Here is a 15,787-nt window from a genome sequence, read left to right as displayed (position 1 = left end):
TGTAACTTAGTGGTAAAGTGCTCCTGGGTTCTATCAATCCCCAGTACACCTCTACCCTCCCCAACCCTCCCTCACCAAATCTCTGCAGCCTGGGAGTGTGAATGGGGGAGAGTGTGTTTGCGTAGAATCACTGCAGTTTAATAAAAGATAGGGGTCCACTCTCTGTATGGATGAAAGTTAGCAGAAGGCATGGGTGGGGGTGTGGAAAACTGCTCAAGAATTTAGTACAGTAGCGGGGAGGGGTGGGGAAAGGTGTCCGAAAGTAAGATAGTGGACAGTATGCTCTGGCCTGCAGCAGATTGTAAGGGTGGAAAGTCCCCCTGGCAGAGACTTTAGGGAACCTGTTGAGGGGCCTTAAATTGGACCAGAAAGAAACCCTGCCCATTTACATTTGAAAGAACTCCTCCAGTGATTCTGTAGGGTAGGAGGATACTGGTTCCAGTTTCTTAAGATACAATACAGTAATTTCCCATCTTGGAACCTTGATTTCTTCCATAAATGGAAGTTCTAAGTTTTAGACCTTGGATGGACCCTTCACACAATCTAGCCCTGTTGCAAGAACCTAGAGGCAGAGGATATGTTTTGACTATATTCTGGTTCGTATTCATATGAATATATGTGATATGTTTTTTTTTTTTTTTTTTGTAGGTGGACACATCCTTTATTTTTATGTAGTGCTGAGAATCGAACCCGGGTCCTGCCCTTGCTAGGCGAGCGCTCTACCACTTAGCCACAATCCCAGCCCTTATATGTGATATCTTAACATATCTTTTGTATTCTTCCTTTCATACTATTCCTGCAAACAATTGCCTGCATTAAACAGCCACTTTGCTAAATGAAAAAGGTGTGTGCTCCAGTTTTAAAGAACATGTTTTGACCAAGTCCTTCCTGTCCTCTCACCTCCCAGGGCTAGAGTTTGGATAACATTCTTTTGAATCATCACTGGAGTAAACACATTAAAGTGTCTTCTTCACAACACCATATCTGTAGCTGAGGTGGATGAGAATGATAAAGGCAGAACACAGACTTGCTGTGTTGTTCATCCTTACAATCCAAGTTACCCTTCTGGATAGTTAAGATATTAACTCACCTGTCTATTAAGTTTACATCACAAAGGAAAAATAACCAAGTCAGCAGATAACAACCCAAGATGTCCATGAGCAATTAGTGAGGCTTTGGAAGATGCCCAGAAATGGGAGGTGGCTTAACACAAAGCTTTTGGCAGTTGGTCACGAATTCTTGGTGAGTGAGGGAATTAGCCTGGGCAAGTGCTAGCTAAGAAGGGGAAGAGTTTGATTCCTAGGGTCAAAAGCCTTGGAGAGATTATCCCTCCCATAAAACTACTTCAAAAGAGATTGGTGGAGCTGGGCACAGTGGTACACACTTGTAATCCCAGCGACTCTGGAGGCTGATGCACGAGGATCACAAGTTCAAAGACAGCCTCAGCAAATTAGCAAGGTCCTAAGCAATTTAGCAAGATCCTGCCTCAAGATAAAAAAGCTGGAGATGTGCTCAGTGGTTAAGCACCTCTGGGTTCAATCCCCAGCACCGAGGGTGGGAGTGGGAGTGGGGGTGGGAAGGATTGGTGGAAGATGTTCAAGCCCAGTTTTAGACAGAGAAGGATGTAAACATAGAAGTTTAATGAGAGTGCAATACACATATTAGCAGGTCAATAGGTCAAACCTATCCACACTGCTTTCTCCCACAATCACCCTAAATTGAAGATAGAGAGCTGAAAGAAGAAAATAATACAATTTTGGGGTGGGTGCTGGGGATTTTTTGGGTACTGGGGATTGACCCCTGGGGCACTTAACCACTAAGCAACATTCTCAGCCCTTTTTAAAAATTTATTTTGAGACAGGGTTTCACTGAGTTGCTTAGGGTCTCACTAAGTTGCTGAGGCTGGCCTTGAACCTGTGTTACTCCTATCTCATTCTCCTATCTCATTGCTGGGATTACAGGTGTGCACCATCATGCCTGGTGGAGATAACACAATTAAAAAAAAGTTTTGGGTCAATCTCATTTTTGGGTTTCATTTTTAAAGATTCATCTGCATTTTCTAATCAACAAACTTGAAAATTTTCTTCTTGTGTGCTTGTACTAGCTCTATTTTTTCTCACCCCTAATCCCTCAACCTGGGGCTAGAGGACTCCAAATGTTTTTATTTGAAGACAAGATGCCTTGATGATCTTGTCATTCTATATTCCACTTTCTATATCCTTATAAATGTTCTCTAAGCATTTCCCAACTGACCTGAGGACAGTAGAGTAGAATCTTGTACATATGATTCATAGGTAGTAGGTTAATCTTTCTTTCTTTTTTTTTTTTTTGCATAAAGAATTTCCTTATGACAAATTGTTTTTTATTTATTTTTATTGGAACTTTATGGTTGTACATAGCTGTTTGGTTCATCCCATGACAAATTCTTTAAAGAAAAACACAAAAAGACACATTATCCTAATTTCCTCTAATTCCTATAAAGCTTGTTTTTTTCTAAGCACAAGTAGGAGAGATTAGGATAGGAAACTAATTTATCTTTTTTTTTTTCAGTTTTGCTGAAATGGCTCATAGTTTAAAGGTTGAGTGCTTCTATTTCTACAGGATTTAGGCATTAGCAGACCAGCTTAGTGGGTTGTGGAGGTAGCGGGCGAGATACAAAGTGGGGCAGGTAGAACTTGGTTATCATGGATGATCAACTAGGATTTTAGTCCTCTTTGTCCTGGTAGTTCTGAAATGCCTTTGGGTATTAAGGACACAGCACTGTGAGTCTGGGCAGGCATCGGGGAGCAGGGGGCAGACAGAAGTCTCATTAGGAAGCCTTGGTCAGCAGGTGAAGGAGGGAGAGACCAGCATAAAGGGCACAAAGGTGGGGGAGTGCATCTGGATCCCAAGTGTATTGGGGGCCTGATCGCTGCACTTCCAGGCCACTCAGCCCCACTAGAGCTTCTGTGAGGGTCAGTTCCTCTTCACCAAGGGAGCAGAGCAACTCAGGTTGCAGGGGGAAAATGCCCTCTTTATCCTGCAGAAAATTCTGTTCCATCATGCTTTCCACCTGCAAGAACCAAACAAAATATCATGGAAAGGAAGATCTAGAAGGCTCTCTTCTCCTTCCCGACTTTGTGAAAAAACATAAGGTTATATTCCCCTTATCATAACTCCTTATCTTACACATTACAGCTCCATGTGGGTCTTTTAACAGCCCTATACAATCAGCAGTACATTTATTTTGGCCCCATTTTACTGAGGAATAAATCGAGATAGACTCAGAGACATTTAAAGACTTGCTTACATCACTCAGGAATAAGCAAAGCCAGTTTTCTGTCTCCCAAGAACAGGCTGATAAACCCAGAGTATGGCCAGAAATTCGCCCTTCCCCTTGTTGTGAAATAACAAAAAGGAAGAAACATGGAAAGAGCATGAGCTCTTGAAATAAGGGAGAGGCCTTCCAGACTCTTTTGTCTAAATCTATACCTTTCCATTGGTTCTAGCTACTTCCTCCTGAACTCTGCCTGACACTCTGTGTGTGTGTGTGTGTGTGTGTGTGTGTGTGTGTGTGTGTATTTCTCACCAGCTTAAGCTGCACTGGTAGGATCTTTTTCTCCATGGACTTTACCAAAAGCTTCTGTTGGGCTTCACTCAGCACTGGAGAAAAAAAAAAAAGCAGAGAAAGAGATGTATGTTGTTGGTGCAGAGAGGATAGCAGACTCCAAATAGTATACTTCTGGAACTCAGGCACGCATTAATTGATTAATTCATTCCTTCATTCATGGTTGAATGCCTGCACTAGGCTAGGCTTCGCTGCCAGGTGTTATGTAAAAATCATACTCCCTTCACTCAAGGAAATTGCAGTCTTATAGAGAAGACAAAGAAACTGTAGTGGAATTACAGTTTGGGGTGTTAAGGGAGCCATGGCTGAGGGGTCTACTTTGGTTCTGGCTTTTGAAGGCAGCCTTCTTATGGGAACAAACACCTCATCTTATACCTAAAGGACAAGAGAGTTTTTCTTCTTCCTTGTTTCCTCCCCTTCTTTGCCACCCATCACCTGACTCTAACCACCAGAGTTTTCTAAGTGGGGGGATGTTTCATGTAGAGGGAAGGAGAGAATGTAGGGACAAGATTATAGGATGTTACTCTCAGAAATGAAAGCTAACAGATATCAGTATAGAAGTTTGTGAGCTTAGCTATGTGCAGAAGGTTTATATATGTAGTTGAAAAAAGTGGGCTTAATTCCCAAATCTATAAGAAAGACTGCCTTCTCAGGTTATCCAAAGAGATCAAGTGAGCCAGATGTGGTGGCTTGGGAAGTTGAGGCAGGAGGATCGGGAGTTCAAAGTCAGACTCAGCAATTTAGCAAAGCCCTAAGCAACTCAGCGAGACCCTGTCTCTACATAAAATATAAAAATGGGCTGGGAATGTGGCTGAGTGGTTAAGCATCCCTGGATTCAATCTCCGATACCAAAAATAATAATAACAACAAAATATACACATACACAAAAGAGAGATCAAATAAATCCTTAGGAATAGAACTACTTTTTAAAAATGCATATATAGAGCTGGGGATGTGGCTCAAGCGGTAGTGCGCTTGCCTGGCATGCATGCGGCCTGGGTTTGATCCTCAGCACCACATACAAACAAAGATGTTGTGTCCGCCGAAAACTAAAAAATAAATATTAAAATTCTCTCTCTCTCTTAAAAAAAAGAAAAAAAATGCATATATCTTTAAAAAAAATGCATATATCAACTACATAACTGTAGTATAATGTCCTGGTATTCACTCAGGTGATTCATTTCTATAACTGAAAAAGTGAAGACTTTATTCCCTACTTACCTGTTAGGGCTCCAAGGAAATAGAGGACAGCATCCATAGCCTCCTTTGATAGTACAATATCTTTTGGGAGTGCCTCCAGGGTTACTTTATGTCCCTTGTCTAGAGCCCCTTCAAGCTGTGGGAAAAGGTAGATGACATTTAAGATTGCCCAAACAAGCCTGGTGTGGTGATGCACGCCTGTAATCCTAGGGCCTTGGGAGGCTGAGGCAGGAGGATGGGAGGTCAAAGCCAGCCTCAGCAGTGAGGCCCTAAGGAACTCATTGAGACATTGTCTAAGTAAAAAAAATAAAATAAAATAAATAAAAATATCATATATATGATATATATATTATATATATATATATTTATTTTTTAGTTTTGTGTAGACACAATATATTTGTTTTTTTGTGGTGCTGAGGATTGAACCCAGTGCCTCACGCATGCCAGGCGAGTGCACTACCACTTGAGTCACATCCCCAGCCCTAAGTAAAATATTAAAAAGGGGTAAGGATGTGGCTCGGTGGCTAAGTGCCCCTGGGTTCAATCTCCGGTACCAAAAAACAACAAAAAAGATTGAACAGGTGGTACACCTGACACGTGATAGTCCCTCGATACATGGCACTTCTCTCCCTTTTCCCAGTTTCTCTTGTAGTAACAAATCCTGTAAAGGATTAGACTCCTGCGTTCCTTGGTTACTGGATTCTGGACTCTGGAAAGGTTCTGGCTCCTTCCAGCAGAGGCACTTTTGGTCTACTGTCCACCTTCTGTCCATCAAAGGGAGTGTGTGTCTCAGGGAAACCTGTATGGTTTGGCCTTTTTCAGGGGACAGAGAGGGCAGTGGTCACCTGGTAGCCTGGGGGCACTTGCCCAGTGTCAGGGAAGTTATTTTCCTGGCCATTGGCCACTTTTTGCCTCTGTCAGGTATCCCCACCAAGAGCAGTGTCCCAAATGCCCGCCACCCAAACCCCTCCTTCTGCCACACCTCCCATCCTCCTGCTGGGGACTTACCGCGAGCTCTAGGTCTTGGAGTTCTTTTTTCTTCCCTAGAAGTTTGCTAAGGGAGCTGAGCAGGGAACTTTGCCCCACTCGACTCAGCTTCTCCACTTCTTGGGTCTCTCTCTGAACCTCTTCTTTCAGTGTCCCAAAATCCTCATGTACCTCCCCTACGAGGACAGGAAATATACACACCAGTCCTTCAACTGACAGCCTCTCCTCCCTTTTAGAAAGTGTTCTCCCCTAGGCTCCTCCCCTCGCCCCACTCAGGGCTCCATCCCCTGCTTCCAGCTGGAGATGGCCTTGTTTTCTTTGCCAAGGATCAGAGTTATGAAGTTATCCTCCAGCCCCAACAGAAGGGGTGGGGCAAGGCAGTATCACCTAACCCAACAGTTAATCATCCTGAGACCCCAGGCCTCATCCTGTATCAGTAAGCAAATGACTTCCCATTCTCAGAGATGCCAGCTAAACGCTGAGAGGAAGGTCTAATCCCCCTTCTCAAGATTTAGTAGACAAGGGAGAATGACTTTGGTGACCTCCTAAAGGCCAAGACGGGGATGCTTCAGAGAGCAGTGGCTCTGTATCCAGAGAGAGTATGAACAAGAACCTGGCCCTCTTGGGGCCTGGCATCCAGGGAATACATTGATTCTGCACCGGAAAGAGTGGTTCCCTGGAAGTGGCTCCAAACCCTAGAACCTGGCACTCAGCCCTTGCCTGGCCTTCCCTCTACCCTAATGCTTCTCCCTCCACCTTCGTGCCAAAATCTTGGAAGAAACAAAATTCCTTACCAACATCAGATGCCTGGATAACTGAAAAACATAAGAAAAACAAACAAAATAGATAAGAATGCAGACCTTCAGATTGGCAGCCATCCCCAGGGGATGAGACACTAATCGGAATGCGGTAACAGGTCCAGTCTGGCTCCTGGGAGATCCCAACTATCTTAAAGATACTCTTGCACCATTCCTGGGAATCAGGAATGGGTCAGGAGAAGAGCTATCAGGAATGTGAAAAGGGGCATCCAGATGGAGTTGGCATCACTGTGACTCAGTTTTTGTCCCAGATCCTGGGTGGCAGAGTAACATATATGTTTGAAATAGGTTATAGCTTCCAAGGACTTTGGGGATAAAGGTCTGAGATATCAGACCACCCGAGTATCTTGTCCAAAGGTCTTTCCCTTCCACTGCTTTTTCCTAAGCTAGCAGAATTTCTGCCACGTGTCAGGGGCAAATTGCTAATGAGACCCGCTCTGCCCTCTTCCCTGTCAGTCTCATGCAGGAGGGGAAAAGACTAGTGTTTTTTAAACTAGAGTCAAGAAAGTTGCAGTGGACTGATAGGATCACTTACGTGCGCATTTCCCCTCTCCTGGCTTTTCTAAAGAGAGAAACAATGCACATCGGTCAGCGTAAAACTAATTTCTGCCTTTTTTGTCTAAAGCATCTGTCAAGGTAGCTTCATGGGGGATGATTATACAAACACATGGAGATCCTGTTAGCTCATCCACCCCCACAATTTGGCAACATACACTGACTCCAAGTCCTGTTTCTGCTTCCAATTGTGTCTCTGGTCTCTGTCCTTCTCTCTGTTCCTTGTGGGCACTATTTATATACCTCTGTCTTTCCTAAAGTTGAGGATAGATATTCTGGGATGTGGGAGACAAAAGCAGGGGGCTCCCAGAGGGATTACAGAATCTGCTAGTAGGGGGCAGGGCAGGAGCTGTGGAGAGCCAGTTCACTTACCTTCTGGAGGGAAGGTTTGCATGCTGTCATTGCAGATGTGGGGAATATCTGCAAGGAGCAAGAGAAGAAGATCAGGAGGTCGCTTACCCTTCTTTCTCCAGCCTCAAGCCCAAGGGCCCCTTTCTCAGGGCTAGATCCTGTCCCTCAAATGGCTCATCTAATTCTCCACTTGACCTCCACTACAGGAAGTTTGAAGTTCTCTCCTAGATAGCACTGTTTCTACTTGGCATCCTAGTATTGGCATTGATCCTCCTTTGGTTTCTTGAGAGTGGAGGCTGATTTTGTTTAGTTTTATGTCCCTTGTCCCAGCCTCCACAATGCCTAGCACCCAGCAGATGCTCAGAACCCAGAAGCCCCTTCCCCCTTCCTCTGGAGCAGGCCCTGTGGCTCAGTCCCCAGAACTGGATGATACAATACACTCCTTCTGCCATTCCCTGACATGGCCACAAGAGGGGACCAGGATGCCTCGGTAATGATGCGAGTAATTGTCATAGGGAAAAATCTTCCAGGACTCCGCTCACCCCATTCATCTTTGCCATTGACCATCAGCTGTCTCACTCGAAAGGCTAGGACGCAGCCCTTGGGGATGGTTACAGCCTCCTTGTGGTTTACAGATCCCTAGGATTAGACAATGAGGATTTGTGAGTCTGCAGAAATCCTAAGCATGAGACATGAGAGTGGTGGTGGGGGCAGGTGGAAAGCCAGGCCTGAGAGCTTTGGGGAGATAGCAAGTTGGGAACCATTCAGTGGTGTCCCAGATCATCTTTCTATCCAGTCTGAACTTGTGGAACGGGCTTTGAAGCCCTCCCACTCATTTCCAGTGCCCATCCAGGATTCTTCCTGGTTCAGATGCATGAAAGGAACTGGGCCAACCTGCTCCATCAAGTACCTGTACACCACCCTGTCCTACCTCCAGGCCCTGGTTCCTTCTTTCTCTTCTCCATCTGTCCCTTGCTTACCTCATTCAGAAGTCTTTCATGACTAATCTCTCCTCCTGGCCCCAAATGCCAAATCATCCTTGAATATTTACACTTACTAGGTATAGGTATGTGAGCCTTGCTTATTTCCATTGAATTTCCCAAGACTGTAGTCTGGGCTTTAACCGATGCATCTTGACTTTGAGCCTGAGAACTTTCTGTGAGCAAGGAGCTTGGGAGCACTATAAGGGAATACTCAGGAGCATGTTTCCCCTTCCCAATATTCCCTGTGGCGTCTGGATCAGAAATCTGCTCACACTGGGCACCATCAACTGGAGAAGCGGGTTGTGTCTGACCAACTAGGATTTGGATCTTGAGGAGCTAGGAGAAGGGGTAAGTCAGTAAGTCTTCTTCAGTATCCTTAGTGGGCACCTGTCCAGCAAAGTTAATGAAACCTCTGGGAATGTAAGTGCCTGTGTGTGTGTGTGTGTGTGTGTGTGTGTGTGTGTGTTTGGACCAAACCTGTAGCCCCAGTGGGGCAAAGAAGGGGAGGGAGAAGCAGCCCTCTGCCTTGCCGGCTCTCTCCAGAGTGACCTCCTGTACCGTCTCCACCACCTCCATCACCACATACAGGTTCTCACCACGATCTCGCATCTCCTTCAGGAAAGGGTGATCTGCTGCCAGCTTCCTGTGGCAGAAGAAGGATAAGGGGACCATCCAGAGCTTCTCCCCACCTGGACCATGCCCTTCTCTTTTCTATGGTCATTTGTAGGAACTGGACATTATGGTGACAGGGAAGGAGTGAGGACTCTGGGATCAGTCTGAGTTGGAAACCCAGATCAGCCACAGCTTCTCTGAGGCTTAGTTGCCTCATCTATAAAAGGAGGATAAAGATGGTTCCCTCCAGTGTGGAGGTAAATCAGGTCATCATTTGGCACAGAACCTGGCCCAGAAAGGGCCTCATGATTGCTTCCTTTCCCCTTCTCCTTCTGCCCGGCCATGATTCTCCTTCCTTGCCTTCCGCTTCATCTCTTCTGGATTCATCTCTTGCCATGAACACCAATCTCTCCTCTCTTTTTGCTCCTTCTGTTTACTTCCACATATAAACATGTCCCTGATCCTAAAAATTCACTTCCTTTGATCCAGTTACTCTCTCAAATGACCATCCTATTTCTTTCCTTTACTTTGTTGGCAAATATCTCAAAAGACCCAACTGTACCCACTCTCTAATTCCTTACTGCCCTGAATTCTGAATTGTCTATAACTTGGCTTCTATTTCCCCAACTTAGCTGAAATCACAATGACAAAAATCAATGTTCATCAAAATCAATGACACTGCACCTGCTGTCCAAGGCAACTCTGTCTTCTCTTGGTTTCTGAGCACACTGTACCATGCTGGTTCTGCCCCTGTCTTTCTGGCTCCTGAATCTTATCCATTCTGTCTGAATCCCCTTTTCCAGTTTATTTGGCTCCCTAAAATGCTATGTTCTCTGAGATCTTGTTCTCACTCCTCTGCTCTTGGAACTCCCTCCAACTCCCCCCCCGCCAGTTTCTACAGTATTATTTTGCTGTTCAACACATATGTGTCTTGTTTTTTTTTTAAAGAGAGAGTGAGAGAGGTGAGAGAGAGAGAGAGAGAGAGAGAGAGAGAGAGAGAGAGAGAATTTTTTAATATTTATTTATTTATTTTTAGTTCTCGGCGGGCACAACATCTTTGTTGGTATGTGGTGCTGAGGATCGAACCCGGGCCGCACGCATGCCAGGCGAGCGCGCTACCGCTTGAGCCACATCCCCAGCCCACATATGTGTCTTTACTTGAGGGTCCAAAGCACCTTCTCACTCCTGATCTCCAGGTCCTTGATTCCAACTACCTGTTAAACATTCTCAGCTAATGCCAAAGCAGAACCACAAATTTAAAATGTCTAAGAGAAACTCACAATCTTTCTCTACAGATCCACTTCTCACCTCTGTCTTCTTATCACCTGTAATGTCACCTTTAATGTCTCATAATGTCACAATCTGGGTCAAAACACAGGGTCATCTTTGACAAAATCTTTGCCCTCACCCTGCAATCAGCTGCCAAGCCAAGTCCATTCTATTGCCTTTATTATTATTATTATTATTATTATTATTAGTAGTAGTAGTAGTAGTAGTACTGGAGATTGAATCCAGTGTCACTTAACTACTGAGTCACATCCCAGCCCTTTTTGTAGTTTATTTTGATACAGGGTCTTGCTAAGTTGCTTAGGGCCTCGCTTAGTTGCTGAGGCTGGCCTTGAACTTGTAATCCTCCTGTCTCACCCTCCCAAATTGCTAGGATTACAGGCATACCCCACTGCATCTGGCCATTCTATTGCCCTCTGCATAGAATAGGCTGTCCATCTGTTCCTCTGTCTTCATTCCAGCTGCTCTCGCCCAGCTCTTGTGTCATTTTACATCTCTGATGGATAGTAGAACGGTAACTTTCCTGGTTCTCAAACCCCTCTCCCTCTTCCTCTATCCAACAACTTCCTCCATCTTGTCATGGGACACATCAGAGCCTACACGTCCACCTCCTTTCTTTGGCCCTACTCCTCCGTGAGCCGAGTCCACCCTACATCTTCTTCTTATTCCATGGGTGCCTCTTTTGCACCTGCCAGATGGGCTGTTCTTACTGGTTTTGAGAGGTCTTACCTGTGTGTCTTCTCCCAGCCCTGTGTGTATAATTTCTTTTCATCTTTCAAGCCCTAGATCGTGGGCCACCACCTCTGTGGGGTCTTACCTTTTTTCCCTGATGAGAAGTTCCTATGGCCTTCCACAAGGTTCATTGCCCTGGCACTGACCACTTCTTGTCTTGGATTTTAGTAATTGTGGCATGTTAGTTTTCACCTTCCTAGGTCACAGAGTTCTTGGACAAAGATGCTCGAGGGGTACCCAAGCCCATAACCGGATGCTTTGCATTCAACCAGAGTCGTGCAAATGTTTACTGCGTAACTTCTGAACACTCCAGCCCTTCCAGCTGGACTCCCCAGTCCTTACCTCTTCTTTTAACCACTACTTAACTACTTGAAAGTCAGTTCCCCCATCAAGCCAAACATGCATGGAGCCTAGCATCAATGTGGCATCTGCCACACCCCTTGTGCTGCTGGGACAGCATTCCCGAGTGTGTGCTTGGTGTGTGTATGGGGCCAGGCAGAAAGCTTCACTTATGGGAGCAGACCACTTGGCTCATGCTTCAGGAGGGAGCAGTTTAAGATCGGGCCCCTCCCCATTTTAGGGCATTTAATAGTTCTAGAGTTGGAAGGAACCTTAGAAATGATCATCTAACTCTATCATTCAGAAAACTGAAGTTTGGAGAGAAATGACTTTTCCAAGGTCTCATGAAGTGGATGTATTCATCCCCAGGTGTGTGTGACCCTGGGGGTAGTGAAGGATAGAAAGGAGTGCTTAGGAAATGCCCTGAATACACTCCCTGTGGTGACCACATTGGCATAGGTCAGTGTGAGGGTCTCACCCTTTCACTCAGGGCCCAATGCACCCTTTCCATGCCCTGCCCCACTCCACCCTGCTAGCCCCTGTGCTCTTTCCATTCTCACCTCTCCTCGTGCAAGGACTCCAGGGCTTTGGGAGCCACACTGAGTGTCTGGACCTCCAGCGTGCTGTTCCTGGAGAGCCCTGCAGTCCCCCTCACCTTCACCGTCTTTGGTACATCCACCTCTCCCTCCACTCGGGCGTCCAGCATATTCTTAAAGCCAAAGTTCCCAGAGTCTGTTGGATCTGCAGGAAGGAGAAGATAGAAGGGTCTGGGGTGAGAGGCATTCTATGTCACCTGTTCAGCTCCTAATGAATATGTCGAGGAGATGACTCCTAACCATAGCAGGTCAGAGAGGAGCTTCCCAGTCCTCCTCATGGAGCAGGTGCCTGACTCCGACCCGGCAGCACCCCTCAGAATCCAGTCCCACGGCTGAGGCTCACCTGAGGGTGAGTTGCCTGGCTCAAGCACATCCAGAAGGGTGTAGTCGGTGCGGACATAGCGGGCCCCCCAGAACAGTGTGCTCTTCCTCTTCCTCAACACCAGGCAGAAGGGGTGAAAGCGCTTGAAATCAATGAGGCTGTCCAGGGGTGTTAAGTCCCCTCGAGGGTTTAGCTGTCTGGCCAAGGCCCGGGTGACATTTTCAAACATGGTCATTGTCCCTGTGAGGAGAGAGATGAGTCTGTCAAGATGGCTGCCAAGGACCTGGTAAGGTCCCTGAAGTGGGGAGCCACCCTGCTCTGGGGCAGGGGAAGCTCTTACAGATGCCTGGATTCTCAGATGTTAGACCTGGAAAGAACCCAAGAAGTCTTCATGTTATGGTGAGGAGTCTCAGGTTCCAGAGCTTACATGGTGGGCTAGGGAAGCCACAACCAAAGGGCTCTTTTCTCAGTCTACATTCTTTTTTTCCACAGTCACAGAGCCTGGATGGAGCATTTCATTAGTTGTAGAAGTGAAGCTTTCTCTCACACCCGGGAGCAGCCATTGCTAGGGAATGCTGGGGTCAAGGTGCCGGAAGGCAGAGCTGGGCACTGCACTAGCTGCCCTTTGTTGATGGGGGTTCACCTCCCATCATGGTGGCTGCCCCACCGCTCCAGGCCTGTTGATGTTCTTTGCTTTTGTTCTCTCTGCTTTTCATATCCTCTTCCCAATCTAAAGCATTCCTATTCATTTTTTAAGACTCAATTTAGGTCACTCCCTGGTGACACCTCCCCTCACTCCTTCAGGCATCTGGTGACTTCACAGCCAAGTGCTGGGTACATCTCCTGAAACACCTGCCACTTCTTGTTGTTATGATCTCTTCACCTGACTCACCTACGCTACTGTGACTTCCCCGACAGCTGGCAATGGGTCTTAGTCACCTCTGAGGCATCAGTACCAAGGCAGTGCCTGGCACAGAGTTGGAGCTTGGCAAATGAGTGCAGAAAAGAAAAAAGAATGAATGAACGAATGAATGAATGAATGTAGCCCTGGGAGACACATGCTCGGGTAAGAGGGCCTCAGAGAATGTGGGGCCTACGAGAGCCCGAGGTTCACCATCTTAGGTCTCTGTGTTTGATGTTCAAGTCCAGGTGCTCTGCTGGGCAGCTGGAGGCACACCCAGATTATCCCTGTGGGTGGAAGAGAACCTACCAGCTGGCCTGGAAGTGCCTCGCTTTCTTGTGGTACCTCACAGAGTCAGGGAAGTGGAGGCACAGTCACAGATGTGTGACTGCTCCAATGTGCTTTGTCACCCCTTACTCCTGGGAGGGCCATGATGGGCTAGGACAACCTTCTTGGGGATAAATGGGGGCACATGGGATTCCTCACCAGAGAGGCACTCACTGGGCCACCTCCCCTTCTGTCCCCAAGATCTAGCAGGATACCTACCCGATTGCCCTTCTGGTCCCACTCAGCTCCTTAGATCACCAAATTGTCCCCTGCCTCCTCTCCCGTCATCAAATTCTTACCAGGGAATGATGCTCTGGGTCCTTCGGGAAACCTGGTGTGGAGTGAGGGCCCAGGGCTTGCTCTGCCTGTAGGTTGAGAGGATGACTGTCCTTTGCCAGGAGAGGTTGCTTTATGCCTCTGTGGAGACAGGGATATAGGCTTCCAGGGACCCCGCCTGCCCCGGTGACCCCGCCCCCTCCCGCTCCACTTCCGGGAGAACAGCATCAACCTGTTCCAGGTGCGCCTTGCCCCAGGCCCCCAGGCTCTGGCATCCAAAGGGCTGAGGGGGTGGAAAGGGTGCTGCCAGGAAGGTGTTAGCGTAGGTGGGGGCAACCGGGCCAAGAGCTAGGTGGCAGGTGAAGGTTAGTTTGTGGCCATCTTTGGGAGATACAGAGAGGCAGAGGGAGTCGGGGTGTGTGTGTGCGCACACACGGGTGTGCGTATGTGTGTATGAATGAGGAAGGACAGGCATCTTTGTTTTGATGTGAACGTGGTCTATCAGGAAGCATCTGGGATTCATGGTAGGCCTTACAGGTGCGATAAGGGGATAAGATTCCAGGAGAGATTCCAAGAGAGAACAGAGCAGCTGAGAAGTTGTTCTTCACCGTCCTGTGTGTCAGCCTGCCCATCCCCGCCTCAGTGCATTTGTTTTAGCCCCATATACATATCTCTGGTACCGCTAGATATGTAAGTCTGAGTAGGCAGAGACGGAGCTAGGCCAGGAGGTTTTCTGTCGTCAAGTGTTCTGTGTCTCAGCTGCTCATGGACATGTCTGTCAACAGAGGCAGAGGCATAGCAGCAATATTACTGGAAAAGCCCAAGATGCCTGTTGAGGGGGGTCAGGAGTCTCACTGTAGGTCACTCAGGTCCTGCTTCTGTCTTCTGTCTGTGCCTGGAAGGAATTTTAAAGGAGACCTGACACCCATGCCTAGCTCTGTAGATGACAAGTTAAGGGATTTACACGCAAGGCCTGTAGCATGGGGCTCCGTGGTCTCGTATGTGTGCACATGGGTCCTGACCACCCTTGAGCTGTTGCGTTCACCGTGAGGCGTTCCTCAGCAGAGCTCATGGAAAAACTAATGCAAACGTGAAGGACGTGAGGAGTATGATTGATCTTTTCTGGAGGTTTCCTTGAAGAGCTGGTGGTGAATGGGAAGATGAGACCACCCAGACTCAGTAAAACTCCCTAAACATTTTATTACTCTACTTTTGTCTTCAAGGTCTCATTCAGTGCGACAGATGCTCCCATATGGCTCCTCCCTATGTTTTAAAACAAAACAAACAAAATGAAAACCACCTTGCCTTTGCCTCTCTGGTCCTCACTCCTTACCACACTGCTTGCTTCCCTTCCCATCCACCCCTGCCCTCTTTGTGTATCCATCAAACACTTCCTCCTTCAACACCTCTAACCGTTGCATAGGTCATCCAATGTCCCTGCTCCTTAGAAGAGGCAAGGTTGGAGAGGTGGGTGTGTGGGAAGGTTGTCATTAGTCTTTTGGTCCCTGTCACAGTGTGCATGTATGTAGAAATGTGTTGTATGTTGTCCTGAGTGTGCTCTGTCATGAACACAGAGGTGAAACACATTTGTGTCTTGTCATGATGTCAGAATTTATTGAATAACAATAAATTCACAGGCTAAACCACTTTAATCAGCGGCAGTTTACTGAATACCTGTGAATCATCTGGTAGTACTAAATCAGGCAATCACAGATTTTTAAATTTTAATCTTAGTATTTAATATCTATAACACTCTCAAGTCACAAATTCTACTTTATACATGTGTGTGAGTGTGTGTGGGTTACTGAAAGGTTAAGAAATGGTTAAGGCAGTCACAGGGGTTTGGAGGGCTGAACTCAGAGTAAAGACAGAGTATCTGAATGTAATGTCCCTG

The 15,787-nt window shown here is 46.8% G+C and overlaps 1 protein-coding gene across 3 annotated transcripts; it reads right to left on the bottom strand.

Annotated features, from left to right (window-relative positions):
- Nucleotides 1-2,809: 2,809 nt before the first annotated feature.
- GSDMA (gasdermin A) lies at nt 2,810-12,624 on the bottom strand (the record flags this gene model as incomplete). Of its 3 annotated transcripts, XM_081271825.1 has the most annotated exons (11): nt 2,810-3,052; nt 3,569-3,642; nt 4,829-4,943; nt 5,816-5,970; nt 6,589-6,609; nt 7,148-7,174; nt 7,540-7,587; nt 8,061-8,157; nt 8,979-9,144; nt 12,032-12,212; nt 12,411-12,624. In XM_081271825.1, 11 exons carry the CDS (start codon nt 12,622-12,624, stop codon nt 2,810-2,812), a joined length of 1,341 nt encoding a protein of 446 aa, XP_081127951.1. The 3 variants fall into 3 exon arrangements, with proteins under 3 accessions (XP_081127951.1, XP_081127950.1, XP_081127952.1); XM_081271824.1 differs by lacking the exons at nt 6,589-6,609; nt 7,148-7,174 and having other exon boundaries at nt 5,816-6,014; nt 7,536-7,587; XM_081271826.1 differs by lacking the exons at nt 6,589-6,609; nt 7,148-7,174 and having other exon boundaries at nt 5,816-6,006.
- Nucleotides 12,625-15,787: the final 3,163 nt, after the last annotated feature.

This window comes from Spermophilus citellus (assembly GCF_964194105.1).
Source record: "Spermophilus citellus genome assembly, chromosome: 17".
Taxonomy (NCBI): domain Eukaryota; kingdom Metazoa; phylum Chordata; class Mammalia; order Rodentia; family Sciuridae; genus Spermophilus; species Spermophilus citellus.
Note: the sequence above shows the minus strand (reverse complement) of the source record. Positions and strands in the feature narration are given on the sequence as shown.